General features: G+C 67.9%; 1 protein-coding gene across 1 annotated transcript in view; it reads right to left on the reverse strand.

The window, feature by feature from the left end:
* THRA (thyroid hormone receptor alpha) overlaps positions 1-22,405 on the reverse strand; it is a 42,995-nt gene that overhangs the window by 12,899 nt on the left and 7,691 nt on the right. The window contains exons 2-3 of the mRNA XM_044999910.1: positions 10,085-10,160; positions 807-1,055 (exon numbers count right to left, since the gene is read on the reverse strand). Of these exons, the coding sequence (XP_044855845.1) occupies positions 807-859 (53 nt within the window). The 5' untranslated portion in view covers positions 860-1,055; positions 10,085-10,160. The remainder of the gene's footprint in view (positions 1-806; positions 1,056-10,084; positions 10,161-22,405) is intronic.

Consider the following 22,405-nt stretch of genomic DNA (forward strand, 5'->3'; position numbering starts at 1 on the left):
TGGGGGACAGGCAGGGCACCGGTGCCAGGAAACCGGAGCGAGAGGCTGTGCAAACGCAGGGCAGCGGCGCGGGCCGACTGTCTGCCTGCTGGCAAAGAGAGACACCGGCTGCTGCCCTGAACCCAGCGGGGCCCAGACGGTGCCAGCGCTGGAGAATGGACTCGTTCTCCGGCCCCCCCTCTGCCCAGCCTGGGCGGGTAGTGCAGGAAACAGGGACGGCTGGCACTGAGTCTTTGCAGCACGTACGGGCACACCCATCTTCACCAGGGTACGTGCTCGTGCAAACCCCATCTCTCATACCCACCCCCCTGCTGCCCCAGCTCTGCGTGGAGGGGAGGGGGCTGCTGACTCACCCAGAGAGCCCCACGTGGGAGCACACGTGAATTCAGAGATGTCCAGCCACAAAGGGACCAGCACGGGCAGGAGGCCGCAGCCAGCCTGGCCTGGACAGCCCCTCCCCGATGCTGAGTCCTGCCAACCCCTCCCCTGAGGGCTGAACTCCTCCACCCACCACCCCCAACCCCGGGGGCAGTGCCAATCGCAGGCATGAAAAGTCAGGGGCGGGAATCAGGCCGAGTCCAGCTCAGCCACCCACTGGGGCCTGTTGGAACCTGGGACCATCAGCTCGGCAGCTCAAGCTGAAGGGAGAACTCCATCAGCCAGCGACAGAAGTAGGCTGTTATCCCTTTAGAAGGGAGCTTGCCCTAGGCCAGGGCAGGTCACAGCTGCCTTGGACAGAGAGGGGAGCGGCTGGGGATGGGGGGGTGCAGGAAGGGGGTGCGACACGGGGCTCCCCCAGCTCTTACCGGGTTTCCTCTGGCTCCGACAGGCAGTCCAGGGTGCTGGGCTTCTGTTCCATTCACCGCAATTCCATCCAGGAGCGCTCACGAGAGACCAAGGTGGGCTCCGCCCCCAGGTGCTCAGCACCGCGGCCGCCACGGCAGACGGGGGGCGCCGGGGGGTGTCTATGGCGCACTCCCCATGGCGCCCGGCTCAGCGCCCGCCGGCGGAGACCATCCCCGGGGGGGAGGGGCGCCGATCCCACGGGAGAGACCCTACAAAAACAAACACGGCCTTGAAATGGCAGCTCCGGGACCCAACCCTGGCGGAAGAACCCCTGTTACCAAGCTGTGCTGGGGCTCCAACCCCCCCCACTTCCCCTCTCCCCATTGTGGGGCTCAGCCTTGCCTGGAAGGGCCCCCTCTAGCGGGGAGCCCAGGCTCCGTGCCCCCCCCCAGCCCATGGCCAGCGAGGGGCCAGGGGCGTTTGTGCCCCACGGGGGGGACGAGAAGCGGCCTGGTTCCGCTCTGCAAAGGACGGGAGCCATGGGGGGGGTGACTGGGGTCCCCTCAGCCCCACTGCAAATCCCTGTCCCCCAGGCAACGCCCCTGCCCCCCCCGGCTATCACAATGCCCTGATGGCAGATAAAGGGGGGTACAGGCGAGACGGACAGTCAGACACAGGGGAGGGGGTTGCTGGAATCCCCCAGGGGCTCTCAGCCCTGGGCTCCCCCTGGCTCAGACCCTCCCCCCCACCCCCCCCGAGCCGGGAGCCCGCCCTCTTCCCCTTCCCCTGGTGACAGCAGCCGAGGGTACCCAGAGGTTAACAAGCAGCTGGATGCCCTCCCGCAGCCTGGCACAGAGCACGGCCCCTCTCCGTGCAACCCCCCCACTCCACACAGCCCCCTCCCCCAGCCTCCCCTCCCCACCCATCCAAACATAAGGATTTCTGCAGACAGCCTGGCACGGGGCCAAGCTAAGCAGACGCATCAAAGGGCAGCGGAGAAGCGGGGTCCCCGCAGGGCCCCCCGAGGCAGGAAGTGCCGGGAGGTGGGGGCAGGCGAGCCGTGTCCTCGGCTGACCCCCGGCGGGGTCTCGCCTCGGTGCGTGACGGCTGGGCACACAGTGCACGTGGAGGAACAATCGCGCTCCGGGGTCAGCTGAGGACAAGAGTCTGGCGCTCCCGGCTTCCCGGCAGACCCAGTGGAGGCGCGGCTGCCCCGGGGGCACATGGCCCCACTGCAGCGACATGGGGGCCTGGGCGGAGGGGGCTTGAGATGGCAAGTGGTGGGGCCTGCCAGGCATCGGGGCTCACGCAGAATTGTGGGGGTGGGGGGAGAGGCTTTGGCTTGGCACATCCGTCGAGCGCAGGAGTCTGCAGGTCGGGGGTGTGCACAAGAGTTTGCACTAGCATGCGTGGAGCGTCCGGACTGGCACGCCCGTGTGTGCCACGCTGCGCACGAGGGGGCAGGCCTGTGCCTGGCAGAACGCAGCTCTGTGCAGAGGTGTGCGTGCAAGGGGGCAGCCTCGTGCAAGAGCAGGCGCACACGTGTCCCAGGAGGCAGGGGGGAGGAAAACGTGTCCCAAGAGCCGGGGGTGGGGGCACGCACACTTGTCCTGAGTGCTGGGGGTCACACATGTGTCCGGGGAGCATGCACCAGTCACAAGCACCACAGCTAGAGTGCAACAGCACCTTTGCCTCCTGGCCTGTGTGACACGGCCCTGATCTGCCCCCATCCCCAAAAGCACCGGGCACCCCAGGGCACCCCAGAACAGCTCCGGCTGTTACAGCCATGGCGGGAGGCCACGGGGCAGGGGAGCGAGGGGGGCCTGGGCATGAGGGATTTGGAGAGGCGGGGGCACCGTGCAGCTCCCGAGAGCCGCTGAAGATGCCCGGCCTTCAGGCTCCCGCACCAGGCAGCTGCGGGGCAGATCGGGGGACACGGCCGGGACGCGGAGACTCCAGGCCACAGGCTCCGATCCGGGTCCGACGGCCCCAGAGCCGTTCCCAGCCCCGGGGCTGTTCAGAGCCACACTCGTCCGGCTGGCCCCACCTTGGCTGGTTCCCCATCCCGCCCTCACTGATGACCCAGCCCAGCGTCCGGCTGCACCCAGGGGCCTTGTCTCCCTCCAGCAGGAAGAGAGGAGCCTGTGAGAAAAATCACAGGAGAGAGGTCCCCCCCGCCAAAGCAGGGGGGTGCCCTGCCCCAGGCTTGTGGGCTGGAGGCAAGCAGGACGGGCACAGACAGGAAGGGGGGTGAGAGCGGCTGTGCCAAGGCACCACCCTCAGTGCCCAGAGCCCCGGGTAACAGGGGGGAAACTAAGGCACGGAGGGGAAGGGACTGGCAGAGGCAGTACTAGAACCCAGGGATCCTGGCTCCCAACTCCCCTCCCCACCTTTCTAGACCCCGAGCCCCCACTCGCCTTCCAGAACCAGGAGCAGAACCCAGGAGTCCTGGTATGCGCCTGCTCTAGCCACTAGCCCGTGGTGCCTCCCAGGGTGATGGCAGGCGCAGCTTTGAGTGGAGGGGGAAATCCCTTGCAACACAGCCCCCCCCCCACGCCTCGCCTTACAGTGCTGCAAGGGCTTATGGGTGATATGCAAATGAAGCTCCCGCCCCAGAGACTTGGGGGCTATCCCGGTGGTGGTGGGGGGGAGGGCACCGGCTCTGGGCAGTGCCAGGCCCGCCTGTGGCCCAGCACCTCCCCCGGCAGGCAGGCGGATCCCTACAGCGGGTGGGATGAGCCAAGGACACTCTCGGGGATTCCCTGGGTGCCAGCCAAGGCCGGTCATGCTCCCGGCCCCAGCACGGGCAGAGCGGTGCGTCTCCATGGCTGATGGGCTTCCACGCCCCCGGCACTGCGGGGAGGGGGTGGGGCAGCTTTCCCAGCCAGCCAGAACCAAGGGGGGCTGGGGACAGGGCCCCAGAGCCAGAAACTTCCTGCTCTCAAACCCCTGGCAAGCGCCCTGGGGCTGCGAGCAAGTGAGCAAGTTAAAGCACCGACCTGGGAGCCAGGACGCCTGGGTTCTATCCCAGGGCTGGGAGGGAGGTTAGGTCTAGTGGTTAGAACCAGGGGGCTGGGAGCCAGAACTCCTGGGTTCTCTCCCCAGCTCTGTCACCAGCCTGGTGCGTGACCTCAGGGCAGACCCTGCCCCTTGCTGTGCCTCAGTTTCCCCATCTGTACTCTGGGGCGCTGACATGACAGTGAGCGAAGGGCAATGAACACAGGAGTGGAATGGGGTTGTTTTGGGGGGGGGGGGGAGCACACAGACAAGCGCGTGTGTGTCAGTGTCTGTGCACACACGAGCGTGCAAGCAGGTATGTGAATGTGCATGGCTGGTTTCAGCCAGCACCCGCCTCTGCCCTCCCCGGCTCCGGGTATGCAGCCCTGCTCTGCAGCTGAGAAAACTGCATCTGGTGAGGCATGCAGCCCCACGGCACCCTGCCAGCCCATGCCCCCCAAGAGCCCAGAGCTGAGTATGGGCCTGGCAGAACACCCCAGTGCCCGCCCACAGCCAGCGCCCATGGGTGTGCCGAGCCCTGGGGGATCCCTGCACTGGGTGCGACAACATTAAGCCCCCTACCTGCCCCGGCCAGGAGAGCAGGGACGGGTGGTGGATCAGCTCCACACGCCAGCCTGCCCTGGCTGCCCAGAGAACACCCTGTTGTGTGCCAGGGCTCGGCCCTGCTCCCGCGGTGCTGCACGGCGCGACACTCCCCCGGCCCCCTGGACTCCCCCAGCCTGGACGGAGCAGAGGTGTCAGGCACTGGGCTGCAGAGGCGGCAAGGCCCCGTGGCGGGAGTCTGGGGCTGCTGGCCAGAGGAGGGAGGGACTGGGGGTTCAAGGACACCACCTGTTTCTGCCCTGCCATCAGCCTGGGGTAGCCAAGAACCCACGTGGGGGGGAGACTGGGACCCGGCCGGGCACTGAAGGGACGAACAAACCAGGCCTTCTCTGGCAACCCTGGACCCCCAGATCCCAGCACTCCTGGCCTGCCTCGCGGCCCACTGCGCAGATAGGGAAACTGAGGCACTGAGCAGCAGCGATGTGCCCCGGCTCACACAGAGCCAGAAATGAAACCCAGGAGTCCTGACTTCCAGCCCCGCCTGCTTTAACACACCAGGCCCCTCCCAGAGCTGGGATAGGACCCGGAGTCCCAACCGCAAGCTCTAACCATCACACCACGCTGCCAGCGCACGCTCTGTACAGAGCACAGCATGGCCCTGGCTAGCCCTGGGCCCAAGGTGCCCATCTGAGAGGCCTCCCTTCTCAGCTCCACCCGCACCATGTCCGGGCAAGCAGGACTCACACATCAGGGCCAGTGGCTGGCGCGATGCAGGAACATCGCTCTCCAGAGGCCTGTTGCACTGAGCCCTGGGCAGAGCTGGGCACAAGCCCCTGCCTCGCCTGGAGCCAGCACTGCCCAGGCTTCTGCGTGCCCGGACCCTGCGGGCACAGAGGCATTTGCAGGGCACAATCCATCTCCATGGCGCTGCTGGAGGCCCCGGGGGCAAGCACAGGCCAGAGCCTGCCGCTTTGCCAAGCTCAGCGCCCAGGGAGAAGGCAGGGGCTGGGGCACACGGGGAGTCAGCTTTCGCTGGGACCCAGGAGTCCGAGTCAGACTCCTCCCCCGCTGACACAGCAGGGTTTGGAATGGGGAGAAAGGTGCTTGTCACACTTCTCCTTTTCCCCTACCCTCACTTCCTTGCAGGGGAAGACGCTGCCGAGCAGCTGTGGGGGTGGGGGGTGGGCTGCACCCTTGGAAGGTGTCAGCACTGCGCTGGGGGGCAGCAGGGCTCTGCTGGGGGGAGCAGACCGAGCTCTCTCCCTCTCCACCCCCGGCCCCACGGGACTCTGACCTGCACAGGCCTCCGCGCTCCCAGGCGTCGCGAGATGACTCAGAAGAAACGAACAGTGTCCCCACACCACGCAGGCTGGGGCTTGGCCCAGCTGCCCTCCCAACCCAGGCTAAAAGTGGGTGGGCCACAGGGCAGAGCCCCTCCCCCCAGCACCAATTGCAGGCCATCGTTAAGCTCTCCCCCCCGTCTACAGGAGCGCCGCATAGGCACTGCTCCCCCCCAGCTCAAATGCGACCACCTCTGGGGTGGAGCAAAGCAGCCAGGCAACAGCCACACAGCAACACCGTACAACAGCCGTTTAGGACAGGAGGTGAAGAGGAAACCTTCCCCCTCTCAGAGCTGCAGCTCCTCGCACCCGGCACCCGCAGGGCTGGGCACAATATAACCCCTCACAAAGCACTGGCAGCCCGGGGGACAGGAAGGCTCAGGGGCGGCTTCAAGGCCATTGCTAAGGCCGGCGGGGAGCAGGGGGGAGGGAGCAGGGGGGAGGGAGACCCTGCCACCCCGATCTGCCCCCCAGCCATGGAGGCTGGTGGAGCAGCTGACACAGAGCCCAGCTTTGTTGTTGCATCTCCCAGGGCGACTAATCCCTGCACCTGTGGCCGGGCCGGAGGGTTTCCAGCCCCTGACCACAGGACCTCCCCGTCCCTCACTTCCCCCGGGCACATGCCCTGCCTGGCCCGGGCACAGAGCCCAGCTCCACAGCCGGAGGGCCCCGCAGAGCCGCCCCGCGTGGGGTCCGACAGAGCCGGGACACCAACGGGGGAACCCAGATCATCAGAGGAGACATTAGAGAGCGGAAAAGCCCGCGGGGCGAAGGGAACTGCATGAGGCAGAGCGGGGAGAGGTGGGGAGCCCCTCCACAGCACACCCCCAGCCCCTCCACAGCACACCCCCAGCCCCCGGCCCCTCCACCTCACGCCCCCAGCCCCTCCACAGCACACCCCCAGCCCCTCCACAGCACACCCCCAGCCCCCGGCCCCTCCACCTCACGACCCCAGCCCCTCCACAGCACCCCCCCAGCCCCTCCACAGCACACCCCCAGCCCCCGGCCCCTCCACCTCACGCCCCCAGCCCCTCCACAGCACACCCCCAGCCCCTCCACAGCACACCCCCAGCCCCTCCACAGCACACCCCCAGCCCCCGGCCCCTCCACCTCACGCCCCCAGCCCCTCCACAGCACACCCCCAGCCCCTCCACAGCACACCCCCAGCCCCCGGCCCCTCCACCTCACGCCCCCAGCCCCTCCACCTCACGCCCCCAGCCCCTCCACAGCACACCCCCAGCCCCTCCACCGCACACCCCCCCCCCCCGGCCCCTCCACCTCACGCCCCCAGCCCCTCCACAGCACACCCCCAGCCCCTCCACAGCACGCCCCCGGCCCCTCCACAGCACGCCCCCGGCCCCTCCACAGCACACCCCCGGCCCCTCCACAGCACGCCCCCGGCCCCTCCACAGCACACCCCCAGCCGCTCCACAGCACACCCCCATCCCCCGGCCCCTCCACCTCATGCCCCCAGCCCCTCCACAGCACACCCCCAGCCCCCGGCCCCTCCACAGCACGCCCCCGGCCCCTCCACAGCACCCCCCCGGCCCCTCCACAGCACACCCCCGGCCCCTCCACAGCACACCCCCGGCCCCTCCACAGCACACCCCCGGCCCCCGGCCCCTCCACCTCACGCCCCCAGCCCCTCCACAGCACACCCCCAGCCCCTGGCCCCTCCACCTCACGCCCCAGCCCCTCCACAGCACACCCCCAGCCCCCGGCCCCTCCACCTCACGCCCCCAGCCCCTCCACAGCACACCCCCCGCCCCCGGCCCCTCCACAGCACACCCCCAGCCCCTCCACAGCACACCCCCAGCCCCCGGCCCCTCCACCTCACGCCCCCAGCCCCTCTCCACAGCACACCCCCAGCCCCTCCACAGCACGCCCCCGGCCCCTCCACAGCACACCCCCAGCCCCCGGCCCCTCCACCTCACGCCCCCCGCCCCTCCACAGCACACCCCCGGCCCCTCCACAGCACACCCCCGGCCCCCGGCCCCTCCACCTCACGCCCCCAGCCCCTCCACAGCACACCCCCAGCCCCGGGCCCCTCCACCTCACGCCCCCAGCCCCTCCACAGCACACCCCCAGCCCCCGGCCCCTCCACCTCACGCCCCCAGCCCCTCCACAGCACACCCCACGCCCCCGGCCCCTCCACAGCACACCCCCAGCCCCTCCAGCCTGGCAACCCCCAGCCCCCAGCCCCTCCCCTCACACCCCCAGCCCCCGGCCCCTCCACCTCACGCCCCCAGCCCCTCCACAGCACACCCCCAGCCCCTCCACAGCACACCCCCAGCCCCCGGCCCCTCCACCTCACGCCCCCAGCCCCTCCACAGCACACCCCCAGCCCCCGGCCCCTCCACCTCACGCCCCCAGCCCCTCCACAGCACACCCCCAGCCCCTCCACAGCACACCCCCAGCCCCTCCAGCCTGGCAACCCCCAGCCCCCGGCCCCTCCACCTCACACCCCCAGTCCCTCCAGCCTGGCAACCCTCAGCCCCCAGTCCCTCCCCTCACACCCCCAGTCCCTCCAGCCTGGTAACCCCCAGTCCCTCCACCTCATGCCCCCGGCCCATCTAATCTGGTTACCCCCCCACCCCCAGCCATGCCACCTCACGCCCCTGGCTCATCCAGCCTGGTGACCCCCCACCCCCAGTCCCTGTGCTGATTCAGCCCATGGGCCCGTCTCCCCATTCCACATCAGACACGTCTGCTCCCCCGCCCCAACCTCCCGCCTGTGCCAGGGCCCCTGGGGGAAGGCCCCCCCCGCAGCATCTGAAGACGCAGCCTGGGGCGCCGGGAAGGGCCCCTCCACGCAGCCCAGTGGAGACCCAGCAGGGAGAGCCAGTGACCTCCAAAGCATCCCCGCCCTCGGGGCCATGGGGTCAAGGCCTCAGCCCAGACGTGGCTCCAGACAGACCCGGGCCAGAGCCCCTGGAGCAGGGGGCAGGTCCCATCCAGGGAGGGGGCCAGCAGGGTGCGATGGGAGAGCCCTGCCATGGCCCCAGCCCAGGCCAGGCCTGGCTCAGCATCGGCCCATCCCAAAGGTGGGACCCCTGAGGGGTGCCAGGCCCCTGCAGCAAGGGCTGCTCTCCGCAGACCCTGGGGCTCCCGGGCTGCTCCCGGTGCCCCAGTCCCAGCAAACGAGCCCTGAGCAGGCCTGGCGCTGGGGGCGGGGGGGCGTCTGTTGCTGCGCAGGAGATGACGCGACCCAGCCGAGCGGTTGTGAAATGCCAGGCGCTAACCTGGGTGCAGGGGAGCAGGGGCCTTTGCTGGGGATGGGGCAAGCCCAGGCTCTCTGCAAGCAGGGCCCAGCGCCTGGCGTGGGGGGCTGGGGCCGGCCCATGGCTCCGTGGGGTGATACAGAGAGTCCCCCACAGCCTGGCATGACAGAGCAGCCAGCCCCTTCCTGGGCAGCACACGGCACCCTCTGCCGGCCAGAGGCAGCACGCGGCCCTGCGGCCCCATAACGCCTGCCGGGGAGCCGGGCCGGTGATGGGGGCTGTGGGGCCTATGCCCCGCAGGAGCTGCCACTCGCCGCCTGCTCAAGAGGGACCCCCGGCTCCCCTATCCATGCGCTCCATGGGCCCTCGGCAGGCCCCAATCCCAGCTGTTTCCAAGGGAGCTCAGCCACCCCCCGACATATCCTCCCTCCACCTCACTGAGACACCCCGCCCCCCGGCTCCATTGCCCCAGGTGCTCAGAGGGGGGAGGAGCGACCCGGCCAGGCGAGGCCAGGCCTGGGGGGAGCCCCACACCCAGCAGCCGTGGCCGGGGCGCGCCGGGGAACATTCCACTCCCCAGGCGAGCCGGGCCGGCAGCGTTTCCATAGCATCCTCCACAACAGCGCCCGCCTCGGGGCGCCAGACCCGCTGCCACGTCGGGGTCTCTGCCCCACCCCCGCCCTCCAGCCGTCTGGCTCCCGGAGGCGCGTCAGCGTCTCACCCTGGGGTGTGCGTTCCCCAGAGCAGGGACGGGGCATGCCCCCCCCAACATCCTGCCCCATAGTGGGGGGGTCATAATCCATACCCTGTTGGGTTCCAGACACCAGCATGGGGCCAGGCACGGAGAGGGATTCCCTGAGAGGAACAGGGCTGAGACCCCACCAAACTCACCACACACGTGGGCCCCTGCGCAGGAACCAGGGCCACCACCAGCCGCGGGGTTATCTGTGCAGCGACCGCATGGCCCGGGACAGAACCCCGTCCCCAAAGGGCTGGGGTGGAAGGAGCGACTCCACCGGCAGGCAGGCAGCAGCAGCAGGTCTTTATCCTAGATGCAAACCAGCCACTAGAGGGCGACCTGACACACCCCACCAGCCCAGCGCCCCCCGGTGCCCCCTCGGGGACAGACGCCAACAGCACTTGGCCATTTGGGGAAGGTAACAGAAAGTGACTCACAGTTGTAGGTGACACCAGGGCGGGGGACAGAGCGCGGCTGCTTCACGCCCCTCCTCTTCCTCCACTTCGATCCCTCCTGCAAAGAAGGTGCAACAGCAAGGTCAGGCGAGAGAGCAGGGCTGTGACGGGAGCGAGGGGCGAGGTTCAGGGGCCAGTCCCCATGCCCGCTGCTCTGCCCAGGGCACGGGTGCAGAGGGCTGTCCTCCCCGGGGCTCCGATCAGCCCAGCTCTTAGCTGTCCCTGCCTGGGGAAGAGCTGGGAGTCCAGCGGCCAGCTAACCCCCCTGCGGAGCCCCGCTGGGCTCTGGGGCACTGCTGGGGGGCAGGGGGAGACGAGGAAGCCCGGCCTCTCTCACCTCCTTTGCCTTTCCTTTTGCCCGCCAGCTGTGGGGGTGGCTTTGGGCAACGTGCCCAGCATGCGCCGGGAGCCCCCCGATGGGCACCTGCTCCTCGCCCCCCTGCCTGCAAGCTGGCGCCCGCCCGCCCGCTCCCACCAGCGCAAGGTGTGGAAAAGCCCTGGCACGCTTTGAGCATCTCCCGCCCTGCCCTAGCGCCGCACCCGGTCCAAGGGAGGCCCCAGCATCCCCCGCTGCAGAGAAACCCACCCGGGGGTGCCCGCCTCTGGGCGGAGGGCTGGGCCGGCCGTGGTGCCCGGCTCATCAGTGGCCTCTGCTGAAAGCTGCTGCCTCGGTGCAAGGACAGCCGGGAAAGTAGGTCAAGTTTGTCTTGGCCAAGGGAGAGAGTCCGTGTGCAGACTTATAACATGGCAACCACTGCCCCGCCGGGCCCCGGGGAGAGCCAGCCTGGGGGGCAGGGAGGGGGGCCCCATTTCTGAGCTTTAGCATCCCCCCTCCTCTGAAGGCACCGGCCCAAGGTGGAGCAGCGGGGGATGGCCCTGGCGAGACAAAGGCAGAGAGCTCCCCAGGTGCTGCTGGGAGAGGTGCTGGGCCCCCCGAGTCAGAGCTAGCCCCAGTGTGGCACTGCACTAGGGGGTGCTGGGCTGCAGGGAGGGGGGCAGGGGGTGCTCTCCCCGCTGCACGGGGCTGTCTCTCAGCTGGGATCACCACAGCGGTCCCCGCTGACAGATCACGGGGGCTCTCCCCGAGAGGCAGGGCGTGAACCCTGGCGTCTGGGCCCATTTCCAGCTCGGGAGATTCCCAGCTGCCTCCCTCAACCCCGCCCTGCCCTCCCAGCTCCCGTGCTACCCCCTTGGCGCTGGCTGCGGGCGCCCCGCCCCAGAGCAGGCTGCATGGCAGCGGCAGGAGAAGCCGAGCTCTCTGAAGTGGCTGTGGCTGGTTGGCACGGAGCCCGTGGGCGGAGGATGCATTGGGGGGGAGAGATCCATCACCCCACCGCCGCCTGCCCCGCCCAGGCTCCAGGGCTCCCACGCCCCCCCCATGCACCCGCCATCACCCCTGCCCCAGAGGGGTCACTGGGCACCTTCAGGGCAGGCAGAGCCACAGACAGGTGATGCCAAAAAGCCCTTATGGAACAGGGCTGTGAGTGTCACAGGCTCCTATAGAATTCCATTTCCATAGGCCCCTATAGCGCTCCAGAGAGACCCCCGGGACAGGGAATTCTACAGGGGCAGCACCAAACCCCTCTAGGGCAGCTCCCGTAACGCCCCCAGCGTTCTCCGCCCCGTGCTGCAGCCAGGGAAAGTGAGGCAGACGGAGGGGCTCACACAGAGGGTGACCCAGGGAACCCAGGCGTCCTGATGCCCAGGCCGGTACTTTGACCCGAAATCTGACTCCAATATGGCCCTGGGTAAAGTAAGACCCAGCCGCAAAGCCTGGGGCACAAGCGGGTATGGGGGGTGTCCGTGCCCAGCTAGAAATGCCCTCCCCCTCCAATCCCCTGGGCTGCCACACGGAGCCCTTCCATCGGCACAGGAAATGCCAACTCATCGCTCCCAATCCCCCCCATCCAAGCTGCCAGCCCCTGGTGCCACCTGCCAGCAGCATCGCGCTGCGCCAGTCTCCGGAGCCTGCCGCACTCCCCACTCACTGAAGAGCAGAAGACGCTGGAGGCTGCTGAGTGAATCACCAAGACCAGCTCCCAGCCGGGCAGGAACGCGGCAGGTCGGGGCTGCGGGGCAGCAGCAGGGCTGTCTGGGAGCCAGGACTCCTGGGTTCTACAAGGGCAAAGGTTTTCCCTGCTTCCCAGCGACTGGGGCCTTTCCCAAACCACACCCTGTCTGCTGTAACCACTATGCTACATTTTCTCTTACACCACCTGCCTTGCAACCCGGCAAATCGCCCCTGATCCCAGGAAACCCCCGCAGGGCTCCCTACTGCCCCCCCCCCCACCTCTCTCTCAGCAGGGTCTCCACTTGCACGGCACTCGGTGCAGGCCCCCAATGCAATACCGGCACCTGGGGGATTATTTGGCGGTTCGCAGGCCCACACCTCACAGGAGAAGTCCCGAGGCTGGCGCGTCCCCAGCCTCTCCCCCCAGCAGCCCGCAGCTTCCGGCATTGCACAATCGGGCTGAGTCAGTCACTGGCCCGTCCCATCCCAGACACTGAGCAGAACAACCCTGCCCCAGCCGGGCCGTGCCGATCCCCCACAAACACACGGCCTGTGCGGATCCCTCCCCGTACCTGCCCTGCGCTCCCCCTGCCGGGATCCCCCCCATCGCCCCCGATCTCACTCCCAGCCCGGCCCTGGGGCACAACCTGGGCCCACTCCTCTCCCTGCCACCAGCACCAACACGGACTCGCCCAGGGCCTCATCCCGCACATGGGGCTGGGTGCCCGCCAGCGGCTCTGCCCTCCCAGTGCCAGGCTCTCCAGGGCTGAGCCCACGGGCAGAGAGCAGCCCGGCTCCTGGCGCTGAGCACCGCGGCGGGCGTGAGGGGGAGACAGGGTGGGCAGGGCCGGCGTGGGAGAGGCTCCGAGGGCGTGTGGGCAGGGGCAGGGCTGAGCACGTGCAAGGCAGACGGTGCCAATTCACTCTCCATGGACGCGCCCCCCCCTGACCCTGTGTTTACACAGACACGGCGCTTTGCAGAGCCGTGCGGCGTGGGCGGGTAGAGCCGGGGGGGCAGCGAGCCAGGGCTCCTAGGTCCTATCCCTGCCTCTGCTCCTGCCCCTCCATGACTCCTCGGGGGCCAGCGAACGCAGCAGGTTTGAGGCCCAGGGTGAGCCCACAGTCCCCCCAGGCGGGGGGCACACAGGGCCCAGACAGCCCCTGTAGCTCCCTCCCCCCCGGGCTGCTGGGCCGCGCCCCGCCCCAGGCAGCGCCCACAGGCTGCAGGGTAAATACAGCCCGGGCGAGGGGCTGCGCTGGGTTTGTTCCATCGGGGATCAGCCGCACTCACACTTCCAAGTATAGGCACTGGCGGGAAGCCAAGGACACAGGATCCGCGGCCTTCAGGGGCCGGCCCCAGCCCCCACGCTGGGAGTCTCCCGCTACCCACTGGCTGAGACCCCCACCCCCCCGAGCTCCTGCACGCAGCGCTGCCCCGCAGGAGGGGAGGGTGCAGGGCTGGCAGCCACCGGCTCCGTACCGCCCCCATCGCCAGCTAATCACCCCACCCTGGGTCGGCCGCAGGGCTGCCAATGGAACCCAGGAGTCCCGGCTCCCAGGCCGGCGCTCAGACCGCTGGCGCCAGCCCCCCGTTCTCTCTGCGGGCGAGGGGTCATACCTGGGTAGCGCTCTCTGCCCCACACTTTGCAGGCCACTGCTGCTCCCCAGAGGTGGCTGCATTTTGGCAGTGCTGCAATTCCCACGGCTCAGGCACTGGACTGACCTGGGAGCCGGTAGAAACAACGCAGGCTCTGGGATCCCCAGGGGTATGCAGAGAAGCCCCCACACCCAAACCTGTACAGGCCCAGCTCTCCTCCGCTGGGATCAGGGCTATACAGGCAGCGACTGTTTAACTCTTACAGCCCCCAACCTGCAGACGAGGAAACTGAGGCACAGAGCAGGAACGTTCCGCCAGCGCTAGAAAGCTCAGTGTGTGCAGACGTGATCTCTCCAGCCCAGGCGGGTCTCGCCTGTCTAAGGAATGTTCTAGCCACGTCCCTGACATGCTCCCAGGGGAGGCAGCCCGGCCCCACTGCACAGGCCTGAGTCAGGGCTGGGGACGGCCTGAGATTCGCAGCCATTCACAGCACCAGCCGTGGCCTCTGGAGTCGCTGGGCCCGGCCCCCCAATGCCTGGTGAGAGCCCCACACGCCTCTGGGGGTCCCACAATCAGGGGCCACTTCTGACATTTCAAGGACAGCTGCCAAGGCCGGATCAGAGCCGTCCGGAAGCCAGGAGACCCCAGCTCCAGCCAGGGCCTGCGGCAGCCGCCGGTGGGCAGACCCCAGCTCTGAGGGCATGAAGAGAACGACCGAGGGGGAGAAAACTCAGCAGCATTTCTCTAAGCCGCCTCCCCCCACACCAGCCAGACACCCAGCTCCCCCCCAACCCAGCACCAGCCAGACACCCAGCTCCCTCCCCAGCACTGGCCAGACATCCAGCGCCTCCCCCTACCCCATCAGACACCCAGCTCCCCCCCAGGACCAGCCAGACACCGAGCTCCCCCCCCCGCCAACACCAGCCAGACACCCAGCGCCTCCTCCCCGCCCCAGCCAGACACCCAGCTCCACCCCCAGCACCAGCCAGACACCCGCTGCACCCACCTCTCCTCACACCACCCTCCCCATGCTGCCCACAGCCCCCCTGGTGCTGGGGGGTGTCGCACCGTGTGGATCTGGTGGGATTCAGTGATGCTAACAGGGGGCATGGAAAGTCCAGCCCAAAGAACAAGCCGCCCTGCCCGCGCTCAGCCCCAGCCAACTCTCCGTATGATGCTGGGCAAGTCCCTTGCCCACCTGCCCTCCCTCTGCCTCAGTTTCCCCACCTGGGTGTGCCACTGGCAAAGGGCCATGGGCCTGGCACCCAGCACAGGCAAGCCACTGCTCCCAGCAGAGCCATGCGGCCAGCCGGGCCCCACCCAAGGGCCATGACCTGGGCAGGGGCACGGGTGCGAAATGCTCCGTGCGCTGTGACTGATAAGGAACGAGGCGGCTTAGGACGAAAGCCAGCGCTGAGCCCGGCTAAGCTGCACTAACGGTGACGGCTAATTAACGGCCTCGGAAGCGCCCGCCACAGCAGCGCCAGTGGCCCAGCAGCCGGGGGAGGAGCTCGGGGGCACTGGGGGGGCTGCCCCATCAGTGCAGCTCAGCTTGGGGCTCCTCCCGCCCTGCCCCCGTCCCCTCACCCACCCAAGCTGCTCCTGCCCCAGCAGGTCAATCCCCTGCCCACGCAGCACTCTGCCAGCCAGGGCTCACCCCCTGCGGCTGCGGCTGCGGCTTGGGGGCCCGGTGACGCCCGCAGCCCACCTGGCGGTGAGTCGGTGTCTGCGCCTGGCACAGAGCGAGAGGCAACGGGACGTCTCCAATCTGCTGGGCCCCATCCGCAGCGCCCCCCCCCCCCCCCGTGGCCACCGACCCCACTCACGTCATTGGGCCGTCCCCCAGCCAGCTCCGCCCCACTGCCAGCCCCCTCACCCCACGAGTCCTGCCAGGTCGGTACAGGCCCCCAGGGAAGCTGGCCTCTTCCGCTTTGCCTTCGAGACTCACATGCCCGCCCCACAACACTGGCATGCTATGCCCAGCACACGGGCACCCTGCCCCCCAGCCTGCATGCACAGACCCCCGCACCCAGCACCCTGCCCCCCAGCCTCTATTCACAGACCCCATCCCCCAGCACCCTGCCCCCCCAGCCTGCATGCACTGACCCCATCCCCCTGCCCCCCAACCTGCATGCACAGACCCCATCCCCCAGCACCCTGCCCCCCCAAGCCTGTATGCACAGACCCCTGCACCCAGCACCCTGCCCCCCCACCTGCATGCACAGACCCCATCCCCCTGCACCCCAACCTGCATGCACAGACCCCATCCCCCAGCACCCTGCCTCCAACCTGCATGCACAGACCCCATCCCCCTGCCCCCCAGCCTGCATGCACAGACCCCTGCACCCAGCACCCTGCCCCCCCAGCCTGCATGCACAGACCCCATCCCCCAGCACCCTGCCCCCCACCTGCATACACTGACCCCATCCCCCAGCACCCTGCCCCCCCAGCCTGCATGCACAGACCCCCACACCCAGCACCCTGCCCCCCACCTGCATGCACTGACCCCATCCCCCAGCACCCTGCCCCCCAGCCTGCACCCGGGCTCAGGGGACCAGACAAGCCACTAACACATTGGTGGGGAGGGGACTGCCTCAGATGCCCGTTCCCCTGGCTGGTACCCAAAGGGCAGCTCGAGCTCCGCCGGGGAGCCTCTGCCAGCCCTGCGTCCACAGGGCCACGGGCATTGGGACAGCACAGAGCAGCTGGGAGCCCTGCCAACCGGGAGCACGAGCAGCTGAGGGGGCAATGGGCCACGGACACCGGGCTCCCTCACGGGCAACGGCTCTGCCACTGCCTGAAGGACAACAGGTCCCTCTGCACCAGGCTCCCGCCGCAGGGTGACTCAGCCAGACACCCGGCCAGGCCTGGCCAGACCCGGCCAGCCTGCGGGCACCAAGCCAGCTCCTGCCTCCCCCGCGGGAAGGGGGGCCCCCCAACCAGTCACCTGTGGAGAGCAGGACTCGAACCTCAGCCTCGGGCACACGTGAAAGAAACTGGCCAAGCCTCAGCCCAGCGACCCCCTCCACGTGCCCACCCTGCAAGCGCCACGGCATGGCAGTCGGCTCAGTCACGGGCTGCGGGTCGGGAGCGAGGGGCCCCGGCAGAGCTGGGGAAAAGGGGGAGCCCAGGGCTGGGCTAGCAGGGGGCTGCGGGTCGGGAGCGAGGGGCCCCGGCAGAGCTGGGGAAAAGGGGGGACCCTCCCTCGCACATACTCCAGGGTCGGGGGGCCAGGGCAAGAGCCAGCCCCAGAAGGGCCCGGCCCATCCGCGCGCCCTGGTTTCCCGGGCACGGATCAGAAAACGTTGAATTGGCCGAAGTGCCCGCCAGCGGGGGAAGGGAGCGCTCTGCAGCAGCAGCCGCCGACGTCCAGCGCCTGTCACTGGCCCCATCCGCGCCCCGCAAACCCGCCGGGGCCAGCGGGCAGCGCTGGGGCCTGGCCAGCAGCTCTCCACCGGCGCCCACAGGGCACGCTTGGCTGGCAGCCTGGGGAAACGACTGTAACAGCTTCCGAGCCGCACTCCCTCCCCCGCCCCTCAGCCCCCGGGGGCCCCGCTTTCCTGTGCATCTGCACCCGCACCACATCTGTGCAACGGCACGTTCACACCCAGCAGCCAGCTGGGCACGGGCAGATTCCTGCCACCGCCTGGGAACTGGCTCTGCAGGGGCATGGGGGAGGCTTATGCCAGCGACCGATACCTCCCTCTCCGCAACCCACACACTGCCCCCCGCCAAGGGGAGCTCCAGCTTTGTGGCCCAGTCAGTGCTGGGTGTCTCTGCCAGCTAGTACCCGCAGCGAGGCAGGATTTCTGCTGCCCACACCTGCCCCGTGAGGAAGAGGCTAAAACCTGACCAGGCCCCACAGCGCTGACATCCAGCTAGTCCCCATCACCTAACCCAGAGCCTCCTCCCAGCTCCCTGCCCTGGCCCAGCCCAGCAGGGATTTTACTGCTGAGCTGGGCAAAAAGAGGCGGGTTTTATGGGGCTGAAAAACAACCGGTGGGCAAAGTCCAGGGCCGGGCGGGACCCCGGCTAGGCAGGTGGCTGCAGGGGGGAGGCGGGTTTGGGGATGTCGCATGGGCACAGAGCATTGCGGGACCCAGCAAGAGAAAACCCCAAGCCTCAGCTGGGGAGGGGAATCCAGGGGCTGGGGACAGGAGCCAGGGGGCAGGGGGAGCTGGTTGCTGGGGGGATGGTGCCCCAGACAGTGAGCAGACGGATGTTTCTGCCCACAATAAACTCTGCAGCTGCTAATGGCTCGGAGGGCTGCAGATCAGGACTGAGGGGCACCAGCAGAGCCACCCACACACGCATGGGAGCCTGGCGCAGGGAACGGGCTGGCAGAGCTGTCCCACCACAGATGTGGCGAGGTGCCAGGCATGCAGACAGCTCCCGGCGCGGGCTGCACACGGGCTCAGCCGGCCCCTCAGGGAGGCGGGAGGCGAGGCCTGGAGCGGCCGGGGCAAACAGACCTCGGAGGATGGGGAGAGGGGAGCTATGGGGTGGGGCGGGGCAGAGACAGGAAATGGGGCAGTGGGGGGGGGCAGGGTGCTGGGGCAGGTGGGACCAAGAGGGTCGGGGGGATCTGATCCATGCACCTCCCTAGGGCAGTGCTAGGGGCCCGATGCCTTGGCGAGGGGACAAGGAGACTCTCTCTGCCGGCATCCTGAGGCGCCCAGCTTAGAGGCATTAACTAGGCCCGGGTGGGGGGAGCCTAGGGGCCTCCCCATTGGCTGGCATCTTGCTACCAGCACTGTGGAGCGGGATGTCTGAGAATGACGTTCAAGGGGGTGGTACAGATTGGGTACGGCCACGCCAGCGTTCCCAGGCCTGGAATGGAGCCCCGCAGGTGGCTCAGGCCCCCAGAGGGGCGCAGGTGAGAGTTCATCCCTGCTTGGGGCTGATTTAATCGGGAGATGCCCATGCCAAGGCCTGGTGGGTGCTCGCAGCTGGCGGGACCTTTGCAAGCTGATTAACCAACATCATCAACAGCTGGTGGGGAGGGGCCGGGCGACGAGGGTGGGCATGGGCGTGTCACTGAGTGCATGTACAATGAGCGTACCTGTGGGTGCAGCTGCAGTCGTGTACGTGTGTGAGTGGATTAAAAGGCACAGATAGGTACACGCACATGGCTGCGGATGTGTGTGCAAGGACACAATGCATGGAATGCATGGACGTTTGCACACGTGTGTGAGGCTACATGTGTGGGAGTGAATTTACCTGTGCACACAAGTAATCGCGTGCGCTCTCTCTCCACCTGGGTGTGCACACCAGTGTGTGCATGCACGCACTGTCCCAGGCTGGGCGTGCACACACCAGTGTGTGCGCGTGCATGCACCGTCCCAGGCTGGGCGTGTACACCAGCGTGTGTGCATGCACGCACCGTCCCAGGCTGGGCGTGCAGACACCAGTGTGTGCGCGTGCATGCACCGTCCCAGGCTGGGCGTGTACACCAGCGTGTGTGCATGCACGCACCGTCCCAGGCTGGGCGTGCAGACACCAGTGTGAGTGCACGCACCGTCCCAGGCTGGGCGTGCACACACCAGTGTGTGCGCGTGCATGCACCGTCCCAGGCTGGGCGTGCACACACCAGCATGTGCGCGTGCATGCACCGTCCCAGGCTGGGCGTGCGCACACCAGCGTGCGCGCGTGCACGCACCGTCCCAGGCTGGGCGTGCGCACACCAGCGTGTGCATGCACCGTCCCAGGCTGGGCGTGCGCACACCAGTGTGCGCGCGTGCACGCACCGTCCCAGGCTGGGCGTGCATAACCCATAGGTTTGCACACCAGCATGTGTGTGTGCACGCACGTCCCTGCCCGGGTGGGCATGTGCCCAGAGGTGCACACACCAGTGGCTGGCTGGGGACAGCCAGCACATGACTACATGCAGCTGGAATCCCAAGCATTTGGTGGCAGCAGCTGGGCTGCCTGGAGTCAGGTTTGGAAGGAGGATGCCATGCGGATGACATAATACAGACATGGGACCCAGCCTACCCCCTGGCAGGGAGAAGACGCCCGCAGCCACCCCCACACCGGGGCCGGGGTGACAACAGCGCTGCAGCTCCTGCAGCTCTGACTGCGCCGGGGCAAGGCGTTTCAGCCAGAGCACGCGGCCTCAGCCTCTGCTCCATGGGAGGTGACGTTCTTGGTGTTACAACCCCCCCTCCCCGCACAAAGACAGGCGGAGATCTACCTGGCAACAGAACAAACTATTGTGAAATCAACGCGCCGCCAGCACGCCCCCGTGTAACGAACCCACAGGGCGCCAGGCTACCCATCCCGCCACCGCCCCGCCAGGGCTGACCTGCATCGGGAGGGCAGGGGTCAGTTCCAGGCTGGAGGGGGCGGGAGGGGCGTGCTGGGGGGAATCGATCTCTTGAGAGTCAGTGTCAGGTGTAAAAGTGTGTGCGCAACCGAGAAAACACAGTCAAAGCAAAGGATGACACTAAAACCTGCCAACAGGGGCCCGTGTAGCTAGTGAATGCAACATTTGGAACTATTTATGTAGCGGGTGACATAAAATACACAGTATTGAAATCACACACACACGCGCGCCTCTCTTCCCCCTCCCCGCATGGAGATCTCCCGCTTCCTCACAGCTTGTGAGATTCGGCCTGACAAGCCAATCTCCCACACCCAGAAAAACAGGAAAATTAACTTTTCTAGAAAACTTTTTTTTTCTGTCCTGGGACTTTGATTTCAAGACAGTTATAAACAGCTCATTGTTGGGCGTGTGGTGCAGCAGAGAGCCGAGAGAGCAGCTTGGCCGCGCCGGCATGAGAAGTGTTGGGGGGTTTAAATCCAATCACTGATCGTTAGACAATTTAACGTTTGATGCTTTGTATGTCGCCTTTTGTTTTCAAAAGGATCCCCAGGCTGAGCAGCCACTTCTGGGATGAGAGACAGCAAACCACACGCAGGGGGCTCCTGGAACACAGCGCCGCTGGCATGGCGCCTCTGGCTAAACGCGCAGGACTCCTGGGTTCTAGTCTCAGCTTTGAGAGGGGAGTGGGGTCTAGTGGTCAGAGGAGGGGAACTGGAAGACAGGACTCCTGGGTGCTAGTCCCAGCTCTGCCCTTGGCTTGCTGTGTCACTGTCCTCACTCGGTGCCTCAGTTTCCCCACCTCCCATGGTTGTTGCAAAGTTTCGTCAACCTCAGAGGGGAAGCGTGAGAGGCCGTTATTGACAGGAGGGGAAGCTCTGACCAAGGAGGCTGGGGCAAACACCGGCTTTACGAGAAACACCACAGGACGCTGCACGCCCCCGGGGAGGGTCTGACCCAGGGGTGGGTGAAAGTGCGAAAACCCCTCCTGTTTCACAACCACAGCCAGAAAGAGCTGTGGAGCCCCCTTCTTGCACCATCGCTGTGAAACCACCTTCCCCCCGGCCGGATGGCCAACCTCCCCTTGTGGGCAGGGCACAGGGCTCAAAGCCCGGGGCCTTCCCCAAGAGACGGAAACCTGCACCCTGGGCCGGAGCCGAAAACGCGTGGTAGCCTACGCCAGTGCCCGGGGAGCGAGCCCAGCTAACGCCCCGAGCGACGCGGCCGCCCTGCGACCCTGCACACAGGGGCCAGGGGAGGGACCGCGGCGGAGAAAAGAGGGGTCAGCACCCTCCGGGGACGCAACTGATGGGGCACTGGGGGGGGTGAGGGGGAGGGAGGCAAAGACGGGCCAGTCGCCAACGTTTCCTGACACCTGCCAAGGTGGGCAGGCAGGAGGGGCTGACCCCAGGGCCTGGACGAGTTGGGGGACGGGCAGAATTGCTTCTGCTCCAGAGACTAGCCAGACTTTTGGCAAACAACCCTGAGGGGCTTGCGAGCAGGCAGCTCCCCAGGGAGCCCGGCCCGGCGCAGCTGAGATCTCACTGGATTCCAAGACACCCGATTGGCTGGGGACGCACGAGTTGGCACCCTGGGGGAACCAATCAGCATCTGGGATCCCCCTCTCCCATCCCCCTGCCCCACACAGCACAGGCCTAGCCACCAGGGGGCAGCAGCCTGTGTCGCCCCCCAGCCCCACAGGGCAAGCCCGGGGCCCTCGGCTCATGGAGCCCAAGGAGTCCCCCTCCCGCCCCCAGCTGGAGAGGAGGGGGCCGGCACGGGAAGGGTTAAACCAACATGCCAGGTGCCATCCTGGCCGCTGCTGGGGGAGCAGGGGAGAGCCTGGGGCAGGATCGGGCTCTCCAGCGCGCCTTGCTCGCTGACGGAGGAACGCCGGCGGAGAGGGTCCCGGCCCAGGGGCTGCCGGGGGTCCTGTGCCTGGGAGGAGGGGGCTGTTCCGGGCAGGAAGGCAGCCTCGCGGCCCCGAACGGGGAGTTCCTGCCACCTGCTTCCGATTGCGGTTCGCCCGGGGAATCCCCGGCTCCCACTGGCCCACTGCCACCCCGGCGCCGCACTCGCCCGCCTCGTGCACAACCCTCCTGGAACACGGGGGTCACCGCTCACTCGGCCCAGCGCCCCGGCTTGGGCTCCCCACTGGGCCTGCCGGCTCGCGAAGCCCGTCGGGGCCTAGCGGCCGGGGGTGCCGTGCCGGCTCTCTCTGCTCTGAGCGCCCCACTCCCATCCCACGAGCTACCAGGCTCCCCCCCACCCCCCGGCATCCAGCATGTAACGAGCACCCTGGGGCTCAGCTCTCCCTGCCTCCATCACAGTCGGGTCCCCTGCGCTGGGAGCATGAAGGGCTGCACGAACCAG

Source organism: Mauremys mutica, chromosome 25 (assembly GCF_020497125.1).
Source record: "Mauremys mutica isolate MM-2020 ecotype Southern chromosome 25, ASM2049712v1, whole genome shotgun sequence".
In the NCBI taxonomy this organism is placed as follows: domain Eukaryota; kingdom Metazoa; phylum Chordata; order Testudines; family Geoemydidae; genus Mauremys; species Mauremys mutica.